At 40.8% G+C, this 12,736-nt stretch overlaps 1 protein-coding gene across 10 annotated transcripts in view; it reads left to right on the top strand.

Annotated features, from left to right (window-relative positions):
* The window catches only part of CPEB3 (cytoplasmic polyadenylation element binding protein 3), a 180,159-nt gene that overhangs the window by 146,718 nt on the left and 20,705 nt on the right, over positions 1–12,736 (top strand). For all 10 annotated transcript variants that reach the window (XM_082339444.1, XM_082339443.1, XM_082339448.1 and 7 more), the window contains one exon: positions 8,867–9,048. In XM_082339444.1, the coding sequence (XP_082195570.1) occupies positions 8,867–9,048 (182 nt within the window). The remainder of the gene's footprint in view (positions 1–8,866; positions 9,049–12,736) is intronic.

Genomic DNA, 12,736 nt, shown 5'->3' with positions numbered 1-12,736 from the left:
AAAACAGCAGAGATGCTTTTCCCCCTTTATCTGCTGTCAGAAAATAAAGTCTAAGCAGGGCTAACTCGAACGTGAACAGCATTATGAGATGAGGGCCAATGCAGCCCTTTGTTTCTAAACAGCTTGTGCTTTAAAAAAAAAAATGTGGGTGGGGGCACTGTGTAATATTCCTGGCTTTTTCTAACTGGTGGTGTGTTTAGGAGTGGAGAGGGAGAAAAATCTCCTTTGATAGTGTTTTAACTGCAAATGGATTCTACAAAAATGGACATTCATTGCTAGTATTCTAGCTGTTCTTTTCTGCAACTAAATACAAGGACAAATTAGTTTTAATATCTCAGCTCCTCTCCTTTTTTCTTAGCTGGGAATCTGAAAAACAAATTTCTGAAAGAAAAGTTCCCACAGTTGTAAAAATAACAGAACTGGCTTTGACCTCTTATGTCTATTTTTAAGTCACAGACACAATAGTTTATAAACTAAATTCCCTTTTTTATTAGTCACTCTTTATTCTTTCTGTTTAAATGATTGGAAAGGATAGGTGTGGGCCTCTATATCCTTTTCTCTCTTTAAATCTTGTGATGATCTATTTTTCACACTGTTCTTATGATCACACTGACACTGCAAGACAGGAAACCCAAGATGCTAAATTATATTCTTTCTTTAATGTTCTGTGTCTATAAGATGCTGCAAGTTCTAGGGTTAAACAAGAATTATGTTTAGTTATCTAGTCAGAAATGGGATTTTGTGTTCCCTGCCTAGATAGTACATATTTTGTAAATTTCAAAGTGCTTTTTTTTTAACGTAAGCTAAATTTTTTTGTTTTAAAATTTTGTTTTTGCCATTATTGGCTAGTAATCTACAGTCACTTGGTCTAATGGCAATGTTCCCCCATGCCAGCACCTCCTATAAGTGTAGCTAGTTTCTAGAAGGGTAAACAATCTACATTAGCATCTTAGAATTTTACTCTATCTATCCAAGACTTCCAGATTGGAGGCCATGTAATCTAGATGAAAAGAGTTAACATCTGCAGCTTTTATCCCTGTGCATAGAATTAGTTTTCTTTGGAACACACTGAGCTTTGTGGATTGGTGTGTGTCTTGGAATAGAAGACTGTTTTTAAAAGAATTCATTTTGACTTTGCTAGACAATCTTAAATTGAATACAGTGCAGTTCACTTGAATAATAAACACGTATTGAGCACGCACTGTGTTACGGGCACTGAGAAAATGCACATTATGCCACACTGAATGGACATCCCACTATCATGTTGAACAGGTCATCATCTACAGAATCAAAGATTTCAGAACAGAAGAAAATGAGAAATGTATGAATAAAATACTAACTCAGTTAATTGGATGCTAAATTATACTCCATAACATAATGATTCTCAAATTTTGGTTTTTAAATACTTCAGGGCATTTTTTATTATTTCCGGGGGTGTCGTGGTTATGAATTCTGAAAAGTCTTAAAACTATTTCAAGCACTATATACAAGGTGATCCTAGACTAGATATCAGTGATGAGACTCAACAGGTGAGATTTTATGTGTCCAGATTGATTTTCACCTTATCCTGGGCCAAAAGTGGTCCTTCAACACGTTACAGTGACTAAAATGTTATCACTCAAGAATTATTCCTTTGGATCTTGTGAGGCTTTTTATCTTTGATATTTTCCCATTGTAAGACAGGGACCATTATCACTAATAAATTATTCTAAATATAGTTATCCCACCAAATAGAAGTGCAGAAACACTTCTAAAGAAACAAGGCAACCTGTTTTAAGTGGTATTGTCTTGACTGAGGAGTTTAGGTTGCTCCTTCTGACCTTTTGACTGAGGAGTTTAGGTTGCTCCTTCTGACCTTTTGACAAGCGTGACTTGACTTTTAAAAATTCAAGTTGGAAAAAATCAGGGGCCTAGAAAAATTAGCCTGAAAATGGGAAAATATCAGTGGAAAATCTAGATGAGTTTACCCAAAGTTGGACTGCCTGATTGTTGCCTTCTCTAAGTCAAATAATACACATTTCTACGTCTCTTGTCTCTCCCTTCCATCACTCCTGTCAGTGACAGTGGCAAGCCCGGGATGGATTACCTGAAGTCTCCTGGTGTTTCTCCATCTTGCTTTCCTTCCACTCCCCACTTCTCCCCACCCCGACTCTAGGAAAGGCCGTGGGTAGACTCGCCATGCCACCGTGTGGCTAAAGTGTACATATTCTTCAGAGGAGTCAGTACAGGGAAAGGGGTGGTCTGTCTGTCTGGTCTGTCTCTCCTCCCGCTACTACCTGGACGTGCAACAGCATGTTGCCACTCTTCATTCAAGTGTTGTAAGCAGCATGTCTTCCTAAATCTCAGTATGGAAATATCCCTGTTGCCTATCCCTATGGCATTAGAACCTCTCCAGACCACATCTCTTTGCTCTGAGAGCAACTAAGTGCCGGGCTTGGGGGTTATGAGGAGACCACCAGGAAAAAGCAGAAAATGAAGGATCTGGTCCCTGTATTCTTCCCTGGTTTGTAAATGTGAGTATTCTCTGACTCTAGCTTCTTGGCTTAGACATCTCATTTGGGGGCTGCCTCAGTGATCAAGCTTTGGGACCCATCCACTTCCAATTTTGATTAGGCTTGAAAAACCCTCAGTCTTCCTCTCTAATTAGAGGCATCTGGGAGCTGTTCCTCCACTTTATGACTTCCTTCTGACAGTTTATCTGACCAGGTCCTGCAGAACAGATCAGTCTTGAGTTCCCGGAGCCTACCATTTGCCCATCATCTTTGGGTCTCCCATCTTCCTAACTATTGCTCTGATGATTCTTTCCTGTCTTTTTCTCCCCTGCTAATATTCTGTGATGGATCCTGAAATTTCCTTCTCCACCTTACCCCCTCCCAACTCCCCCACCACCACTGTTGTGAGGATGGCTTTCTATGGAAAAAAATTTTTGAGGTAAATATTCAGTAAGGTATGACATACATCTAGAGAACGTACATGATGAATTTTTCTAAGAGCATTTATTTCAGACATTCTGCAAACATTCTGGTAGTCCACATGTATTAGGAATCACATCCTGATTTGTGATTAAGGAAATAGGAGTATTATAACCATAGCCTTTTTGTTCAGTGAAGTGGTAGCAGGCAGAAATCATCTTTATATCAAGTTTGTCAGCACTAGGAGCTTTTTCTTTTTCTTTTTCTTTCTCTCTCTTTTTCTTTTTGGCTGCACCGTGTGGCATGTGGGATCTTAGTTCCCAGACCAGGGATGGAACTCGCACCCCCTGCAGTGGAAGCACAGAGTCTTAACCTCTGGACCTCCAGGGAAGTCCCCCTGCCAACACCTTTTTTTTTTTTTTTTTTTAACATCTTTATTGGAGTATAGTTGCTTTAGAATGTTGTGTTAGTTTCTGCTGTATAACAAAGTGAATCAGCTATATGTATACATCTATCCCCATATCCACTCCTTCTTGCGTCTTCCTCCCACCCTCCCTATCCCACCCCCTAGGTGGTCACAAAGCACCGAGCTGATCTCCCTGTGCTATGCAGCTGCTTCCCACTAGCTATCTGTTTTACATTTGGTAGTGTATATATGTCAATGCTACTCTCTCACTTCGTCCCAGCTTACCCTTCCCCCTCCCCTTGTCCTCAAGTCCATTCTCTACGTCTGCATCTTTATTCCTGTCCTGCCCCTAGGTTCATGAGAACCTTTTTTTTTTTTTTAAGATTCCATATAGATATGTTAGCATACGGTATTTGTTTTTCTCTTTCTGACTTATTTCTCTCTATATGACAGACTCTAGGTCCATCCACCTCACTACAAATAACTCAATTTTGTTTCTTTTTATGGCTCAGTAATATTCCATTGTATATATGTGCCACATCTTCTTTATCCATTCGTCTGTCAGTGGACACTTAGGTTGCTTCCATGTCCTGCTATTGTAAATAGTGCTGCAGTGAACATTGTGGACACCTTTTTTTTTTGTAGAAGCTTTTTCTTTCACCAAGTCCCAAGTTCAGAATGAGTTGTCTCAGATAAACTCCAGAATTGGCATACTGACTTGATTAACTGCATTGCCCTTAGGCTTAAGGATTTTATAATGTCTGTGTTTGTTTGCTCCTCCTCCAAAAAAGCAAACTCTCACCCACAGCCAATGTCAAAGTTTGCCATATCAGTGGCAGTTTGAGCAACCTTAGCATAAAGCCAAAGTAAGACTGGGATGAATTGGTGCTTATGGAGCAGAAACCAGGCCAAGTAAATGTTAAGCAAAGATTTATGAGTAGAGGGAAAAACAACTGCTGGACAAAACTAAACATTTGAGCACTGCTCTTTGCCCAGCGGTGTGCTCAGAGCCCTCATGTATGTTTAATCCTCATGATAACCCTGTGAGGTTGTAAGTGGTAGACTTTTCATTGTAGAGATAAGGAAGCAGAGTTCAAAGGGGGTGATTAGTCAAGACCACAACAGGTGAAAAAACCAAGGTTCAAACTCAGATCTCCAGACTTCAAGTTTGGGGCTCTTTGCACAGAAGGAAGCTGCTTTATCAAGCTGAGATCTGAGATGTTGTCTCAGTAACAGCAATAACAGTCAATCTGGTACCAGCTCGATTTAATCAAGTTAAAACTCTTATCCTTCTTACTTAGTTGATTGTTCATATCATTTGTTTGAAAATATTCTTAACTTCCCAACGTCTCATGCAGAGTGGAAGCTAATGAGCACATTTCCTCCACTAAAGATGTGTGAACTGCTCTCATGAACCAACTCAGCAATCGTAAACCCAGAAAGTCCACCTTCAAGTTGAATTTTCCTTTCTTTCAGAAATCCAGACCTCTTGTCATCCTGAGGCGCCTTATGCCTCTTTCCTGTCTGCTTTGTTATTTCCAAAGAGGAGAAATGTAGCTTCTAGATTCACAATTTAGAATCTGGAAAGATGAATGTGTTAGTATTTCCCTCAGGAATCCTCATTCCTGCTTTACCCCGTTTGGCTCTCATAGTGTCTCAGACTTATACATTGCCTTAGGCTAGCTTTGAAATCTAATTAAATGACAGGAACAGGATCCTGGGGTGGGGCAGGATGGGGAGTCATCATGATTTCCTTTCTGACGAGCTGAAGTCCCTTTCAGATCTCTGTGAAGAATTAGGAGCAAAACAAGGAACCACAGTTGGGGTTCAGAGTCACCTTCACGGCATAGTCACCACAACCCAGAGGCATTCATGGAAACGCTATACGCTACATACAACTGCAATATTCTTGTTTCCTTCTCCAGTCTGGGACACGGTGAAGCTCATCACAAGAGCCAATGTGTGGGTTATACTCATAGTAGTGTACTGTTACCATGGAACAGTTGTTTATGAGATGACTTGAGTTGTCTTAAGAGCACAGAACATCTTATCCAAAGTACAGAATGCCCTTGGATATAGCTACCAGAACTCCTAATTTCCCACCCCTGTGGTGACCAGACACGCCGTGAACACTGTCTGGATGGGAAGGAAAAAATAGAAGTGGTTTGGAGATTCCTGACTTCCTCATGGACTCTATGCCTGCTGTCACCTCCATCTGTCTGAATTTCAGCCTCTACCTGTATGTCCTGCTCCGGTAGCCTCATCTTCCTCAGGTTAAATGTTAAGAACGTGCTCTGGGGAGCTACGCTGTCCTTGTCCTCTACAGAGGATGGTTTAGAATGAGGATTCACTGTCATAGGTTTAGTAGGTGGTTTGACTACATTTTCCAGATAAGACACTTCCTTGATCAAGGACTCACATTTCTTGAGCAGGATTGAGATCATAAGGTATAGATAGACCCACGAAGGTTTTAGTTGACTTCTACCAGATCCTTACTGCTTTTTTTCTGTTTTTGCCTCTTCCTCCCAAGTAGTCAAAATGGTAGCCCTCTTCTTGGCTCAGCTTCCCCCTAATCAGAGGAAGGGAATTTATATGGGACTTTCCTACATTAACTGATAATACTCACTCTAAAGAACCCTTTAAAACCTAGTCTCTAAAAGTAGTGGTACATTATGACATCTGTAGGTGAATTTGTATCTTCCATATAAAAAATATTTTCAGATTGGGAATTTGTAGGATTTGAGGAGAGCTTGCTCTGTGTTTGTTAGTTACCTATGTAGTGGATGAATTGTTAGTATTTTTTTTTAATGCTGTTTTTACCAACTGGTTACTTTTCTCAATAATTAAAAACTCTGTTTAGTACTTAAGTGACATACCTCTGGTGTTTGAGCCCAGCATGAGTTTAGCCTGCAAGAAGTATTCTTTTAGTGAAGACTTGCTGATTGAGTAAAGGACCAAATACAAACAGCAGTTGTTTGGTCATTATTTACTTTTCTTCAAGGGTCATCACAGTATTAGAACTTTTGTAGTTAAAATACAGATTAATGTAGAGAGATGGGTAACCTTCATATTCTTCTCCCCCAGAAAACTTTCCTTAGTCACCTTGATTTCTTTCTTGTAGCTTCTCAACAAATTGCCCTTCACTTGAATGAGACTTCATTGGCTCAAATGTCTGCAGAGTTTTGGGTGGCCAAGAAAATGACTGTATATAAGCTTTTAAGTGGAAATTATTTATTTATATAGTTTTCATAAAAACATAAGTGAATGAGGGTTTCTTTTTCCTATCAAAAGTACGTAACTGCCAGCAGCATCAGCCATGACCTAATCTTTGGCACGTGAAGATGATTTTCCAGCAGCCAGATTCACAAAGTGCTTGTGGAAGGTGCCATCTCTGGCATCTGAGGATCCCTAAGGTTCCTTTGGAGACCAAGATGCAGTAGAAGAACCTGTGGTTACAGTAACTCTTCTCTTCAGCTGGAGCTTAAAGCTCACAGCTGGTGTGTATACCTTCTTTGTAAATTAGATATTTTCTTGAATCCTTCCTAAGGGTGGAAGACAAGCGTATTCAGTCCCTTGACAGCATTCTTTTCCTGGCCATTCACCAGGCTGAGGGAGTTTTCACTGTCTTGTTCCGTTCCAGAGGAAGCCAGGTCTTTGGAAAATTAGTGTTTAATTTCCAGGCCCTGAGGTTACATATTTTACTAAGCCCACTTGACTAATAAAGGAAATTCATGAATGACTGCAGTGAATTAATTCCACGTTCAGTTTCTTGTTCTCTGTAACTGGAATAATGTTAGCTATGTGAGGAAGTCCCCAAGCCATCAGAAGTTGTTGGGGTGAACTATGAGGACCCACTGAACTCTGATATTTAGGGTACACACATGATTCTTATTGCATTGTTTGAATGAATGTGATTCCTGGATCCTGCCCCAAGACTGCAGTCAGGGTTCACTTGGGCTCTAACCAGCAATGTTCCCTTGGCTGATGTGACTCAGTAATTCTGATCATGATGGGATCATTGGGATAGCTTTCTGCTGTTCTGTCTTTAAAAGCACTTATTCTCTGGCTTAATTATTGCTAGTTTATTTTCTCTCCTTCTGAAAATTACCTGTTGGTTGGAAGTCATTCTTCCAGTTAGAAACAGGCACTTAGAAAACAATTACCAGTATTAGGCAGTCTGGTTTGGGGACAAATTTTGAAGAAGTTGAATAGAAAGACAGCCTTTCTGTCTGGCGAAATAGCTTTCTTACTGCCTCAGCAGCTTCCTATTACAGGAACCAGTAGTACTTGGCTTTCCTTCTGTTTGTAGAAATCTTACACCGTTCAGCCCTTCAGCCCTTGTACCTGCTGCAGAGTTCTTCCCCTACCCCTCCAGGTTGTGCTGCTTTCCTTCTCCCCAGATACTGATTCCTGTGGAGCTCTACTGTCTGATGGTCTTTGCACACTGGCTGTGTCCCAGGTCATCATCTGTCTTCCCTGTCTACTCCTTTCCAAATGCCATGTGTAGGTGTTTGAGGGAAGTGGATTCTTGGGTCGTTCCCCAGGGGTAGGACTAAGTCTTTTGGACTTAAACCATGTGAGTGGCCTGAAAGGAATGGTCATACCTGGAGGAGGTGCCATCCAGTATCAAGTAAACAATTACCTTCAGGCAATTTGGATCCAGGTAAGTAACTGCTATGTGTCTCTCCATGGTACCTTTTGATGAGGACGATTTTAGAATATCAGACCTTTGGAATGCTCCAATGTCCAAGTGCCTTCTGTACAGGTGTTTTGCAAATATACCAATATAAAGGTATACTTAGAAGAAATATGGTGAGGTGTGCAGACCAGACCTCTGGATTTATAGCAGGGTGTAGGATGGGTATGTTTTTACTGCCTTTGTAGCAGCTTAGTGTTTCCTGGCACATTGTAAGTGCTCAATAAATCATTGCTGCTGTGATCATTTTTAGTACTATTATTTAAGAATTCAGTGTGAGAAGTTAGTATGGAGAGTTCTCAATTGGGATAGCATATACTCTTAAAATCTTTATTATTTTTTTTAATTGTAGAGATTTACTTTAAGCCTGTAAACATATTGCCTCTAGTTAAAATGAATTAAATTCTTTTTTTTTAAATTAAATTCTTTCTATAGCTTGATCTTAATACAGTAGTGTGACTTTAGTAATTGCTTTCAGTCCTAGAGGTCAGTAAGTAGAGCTGTTTCTTATTAACTTGTTAGGGTACCTGAAATGCTTTGCCTACCCAGGGCCCCACTCCAGTGGACTAAGCAGTTAGAAATTAGAACAGGAGGGTTGCTGATAGATCATTTCTTTTATACTGTTGCTGAAATTCTGGTTATGTAAACTCTTAATTTTTTTTTCATTTTGTTTTCAAATATCCTATGAGGAGCTCCCCTCCTTGAGTTGTAAGACTGGTGTAGACACTCTTCATGAGACTTAACATGGGTTTTCCGTTTCTTAATTACACTGCATGATCCTTACATAGTCCTTCCTTCTGGGCAAGAGTACCTTCTAAACATTTATACCGAACAGTGTTTATTTTCTTGCAGTTGAACTGGCAATGATCATGGACCGTTTGTATGGCGGTGTCTGCTATGCTGGCATTGATACGGACCCAGAGCTGAAGTACCCCAAAGGTGCTGGCCGCGTGGCATTCTCCAATCAGCAGAGTTACATTGCAGCCATCAGCGCTCGCTTTGTGCAGCTCCAACACAATGACATTGACAAACGGGTAAGCAACTGCTCAAGGTATAATTGCTATGGGAAAGAAATGAAATTTATTCTGTGGGCCCCTGGGGAGAAAAGCACCTTGTGATCAAAGTGAGCATCTCTGCCTTACATGGCATTAATCCATGAGTCCACCTAGGCTGCCTGAAAAAGAGAGCACCCTTCGTATTTAAGGCGTTAATGAACTTTCTGCCTCACCCATCCCCGGGGTGATGTTACACTTATGAAAATAACACTGCAGAATTTAGCAAAGCAAACCAGTGCTGTTCAAAAGATGATGCCAACAGCACGTTAACGACGATTGAGAGCTGGTAATCTGCTTGACCCGTGTGGTACTCTTAAAACAAACAAACTTGAACTAACATTTAATGTTAATATTCAGAAGTATACATAAAATTTTGAAGTTCTGGTTTCTTTTAAAATTGCAAGAACATAGGGACTTCCCTGGCATTCCAGTGGTTAAGATTCCGTGCTTCCACTGCGGGGGGCACGGGTTCAATTCCTGGTCGGGGAACTAAGATCCCACATGCCACGCAGCGTGGCCAAAAAAAATTGCAAGAGCATACGTGGTAGCAGTCATTGGAGCCAAATAGCTGCCGTCCCCTCCAGCCCCCTCGCCAACTCCCGTAGTTCTCCTGCTCATACCAAATATGCATATCCATTACCTGCCTCTTTGCCCATTGGTGTTACCTACCTGACCAGTAGAGGCACTCAGATTTGCTAACTCTCCTCTAAACAGGGGACAGTAGAGCTGTAGGGCATTGGTGTGCTCAGTTGGCTTTGGAGACAGACACAGGTTTAAATCCCTTAAATTCCAGCTCTGCTGCTATTTGGAAGCTTGGGGGAGTAGAAGGTGTTAGTAGCTAATCTGGGACCTGTACTGATAGATTAAAAGATCAAGTGGGAGAACATCAAGTCTTAAATACCTCCCTATGCAATTGTACAGTGGCTGTTAATGCTTCCAGCAAAGGCTGTTCTTGTGGCATACACTGGACTAGAATAAGTAAAGTAGTAAATATGTTGTATTACAAAGTTTCACCTATACTGTCTATGGTTGACTGACTGATTTTGCATAGTAGACCTAAGTTTCTTAGGAGGTGAAAGTTTCAGTTGGTGATGAATTTTTTTTATAGTCAACAAGGTTACATTTTCTTTAAGACATAGATCAAATTACAAAAGCCAGTGCTTAAAATAAATAGTCTATTTGCTGCATCTACTGGGATCCTTAAAAGTAAGTAGTGGTGGTTTGTTTTTTAATTAAAATGAATGAAGTTTTACAGAATTTTGAAACACTCTGAATCAGTGGAAACTCAGGGGGTGATAAACATTCAGCTCCATTCCTAGTTTTCAAGTGCCCACAGCACCCCTTCTGTATCAGTAATTCCCCTACAGACTGTAAGCTCCACAGAGCTTACCCATTGCTTGATGTATAGATACAGTAGATGCTTGATAAACCTTTGTTGAATTGACAAATGGTGTTATGTGGAGTGTTCTCTTAACTACTGCTGCTGGTGGACTTGCTAGTGCCTATACATTTGTGAGTCTGAAGCCCCAGATTCCATTACATTTAGACTGCTCTTGCCCCCATCACTGGTGATCCCAGGCAATAAACTTAACTTGAAGAGCGCTTATGTTCTCATCTCTATCAAAGTAGCTTTCTTTGTTCCGCTCTGAAGCCAGAATTAATGAGACTTCTCAGGAGGTAGGTCCTAGAGATGATAAAAGAAGGTTCCACTTGCTCATGCTTATATCTTTCCTTTGCTCTCACCCTAACAACCTCCTGGCCTATTCCTTAGTTAGAAGGAAGCACACTTACCCCAGGGATTACAGAAATCTTTGAACCCCTTTAAGCATCATAGAAAATTCAGGCACTATTTGTTTTATTGCCTACCTCTACTCTCACCCCTGCTATGCTCATGCCCTCAGCATTGATTCCCACAAGACTTTGACGTAGGTAAAAAAGAAAGAAGTGGCTTTTCTTTTGTTAGCATAATCATAGGCCATGCTATAGAAATATATTTGGCACATCAAACTTCTCAAGACTCAGGAAAGCCATTGACTGTTTTCTGCTCACTGTATTTGGGTTAACCATACCCTCCATATCTTAGAGTAGTTCTTGATAAACATTTAGGGTAACAGCCAGTTGTAATGGAAGGAGTATGGAGTTTGGAGCTAGAACAGATTCCAATACAGTTAAACCTTTGCTGCACCAGTCACTGGTGACTCAAGCAAGTTACTCAATGCCGGGAGCCTTGGGTCCTCATCTGCAACTCCCTCCTGGAGATGGTGTGACGATTAAATGAGATTTGAAGATTGAACAGCCAGAGTCATATGGCAGTTAATAGATGTTTAACTGGCACTTGCTTGTTAATAGTATTCATCTTGCTGGAAGTATACTTACACTGCTGTTAATATTACGTAGCTTGAATTTTATCGGTTGCTCTGCTGAAGGTGCAGTGAAAAGATAACACTGGTTAGTGAAAAGGGCACTGGCTAGAGTCAGATGACCGGGTCTAGATCTGGTCCTGTTCCTGGTGGGCTGTGTGATTTTGAGCAGGTCACTTAAATTCTGAGTTTCAGTGTATAATGAGGGCAGTAGTAATAGCTTTGTGTATCCGACTAGATTGTTGAGAAGCCCAGAAGAGATACTGAGCAAGAAAGTAATATATACAGTGTGTCTCACTGGACACATGTAGAGCGGGACTGTTGTGGGCAAAAGAATGCCATCTCCATCCACATGGTGTCAAAAGGGACCTATCAGTTCCTTCAGTGCCCTAGGATGAGAGTCATCTAAGTGGGAGAACTGGAAATCATTGAAAGTGATGGATTCCTTTCTCTCCCTGTCTCCCAGCTCCATCTTCATGCTCTTTGTTTGCTCTGACCAAGGTGCAGACCATTTTCTTTATTATGAGAGAAGGAAGTCAGCTTCCATCTTGAGTGGGGCTCCTTTTTCACTGGTCGTCTGTGAATATTACACTCCTTTCTCCCAAACTGTTACTCTATCCTTGTTTTCTTCTTGCTTTGAACATGGCCAGCAATACCTTATTTTGTTGTCCCTGGCATTCTGAGCCTCTCTTAACTGCACCGTTTGCTGTAGATGCTTTTTTAGGTTGATTCTACTTTTATATTTATGTGTCTTTCTTCTAAAGCTTAAGTTTGAGCTTTCCAGAGGGTTCCCATTATATATAAGCATATTAGTATTTCCTTAGGTAATGCCCTTTTTCTTTCTCAGGGGCTCTGTTCTTGATTGACCATGGAGAATTTCTGTCATCGGGCACACCCTTCTTTCCTGAATAACCCTTCCAGGTTTTTAGCAATAGTCTCATAGCTAAGGTTTTGAAGCTTCGAAAGTCAGTGGCAGGTGTCTACCTGTGCCCACAATCCCTTTTCCTTGCTATTGCAAATTCCAAGATGCTATAGTCCTTTTCTCCTTCATTCTAATGTTAGCCTAAAGTTGCTTTTAAACCGAGGCCTTGACTATTTTGAATAGCTTCAACCTTTATCATCCTTCTGGTCAAAGGAATCTCTTTTGCTGTCTGTATCATAAATGCAGATTCAGTGGAATCAGCAGATTAAAAAAAAAAAAAAAACAACAAGTATAGATGGCATTTTACAGGCCACTTGCTTCGTGTTTGCAGCCCTTTCCTCTTTCACTGTTTGCCCCATATGGAGAGTGGGAGAGGGCCTCCTGC

Source organism: Balaenoptera borealis (genome assembly GCF_965194805.1).
Source record: "Balaenoptera borealis genome assembly, chromosome: 10".
NCBI lineage: Eukaryota > Metazoa > Chordata > Mammalia > Artiodactyla > Balaenopteridae > Balaenoptera > Balaenoptera borealis.
Note: the sequence above shows the minus strand (reverse complement) of the source record. Positions and strands in the feature narration are given on the sequence as shown.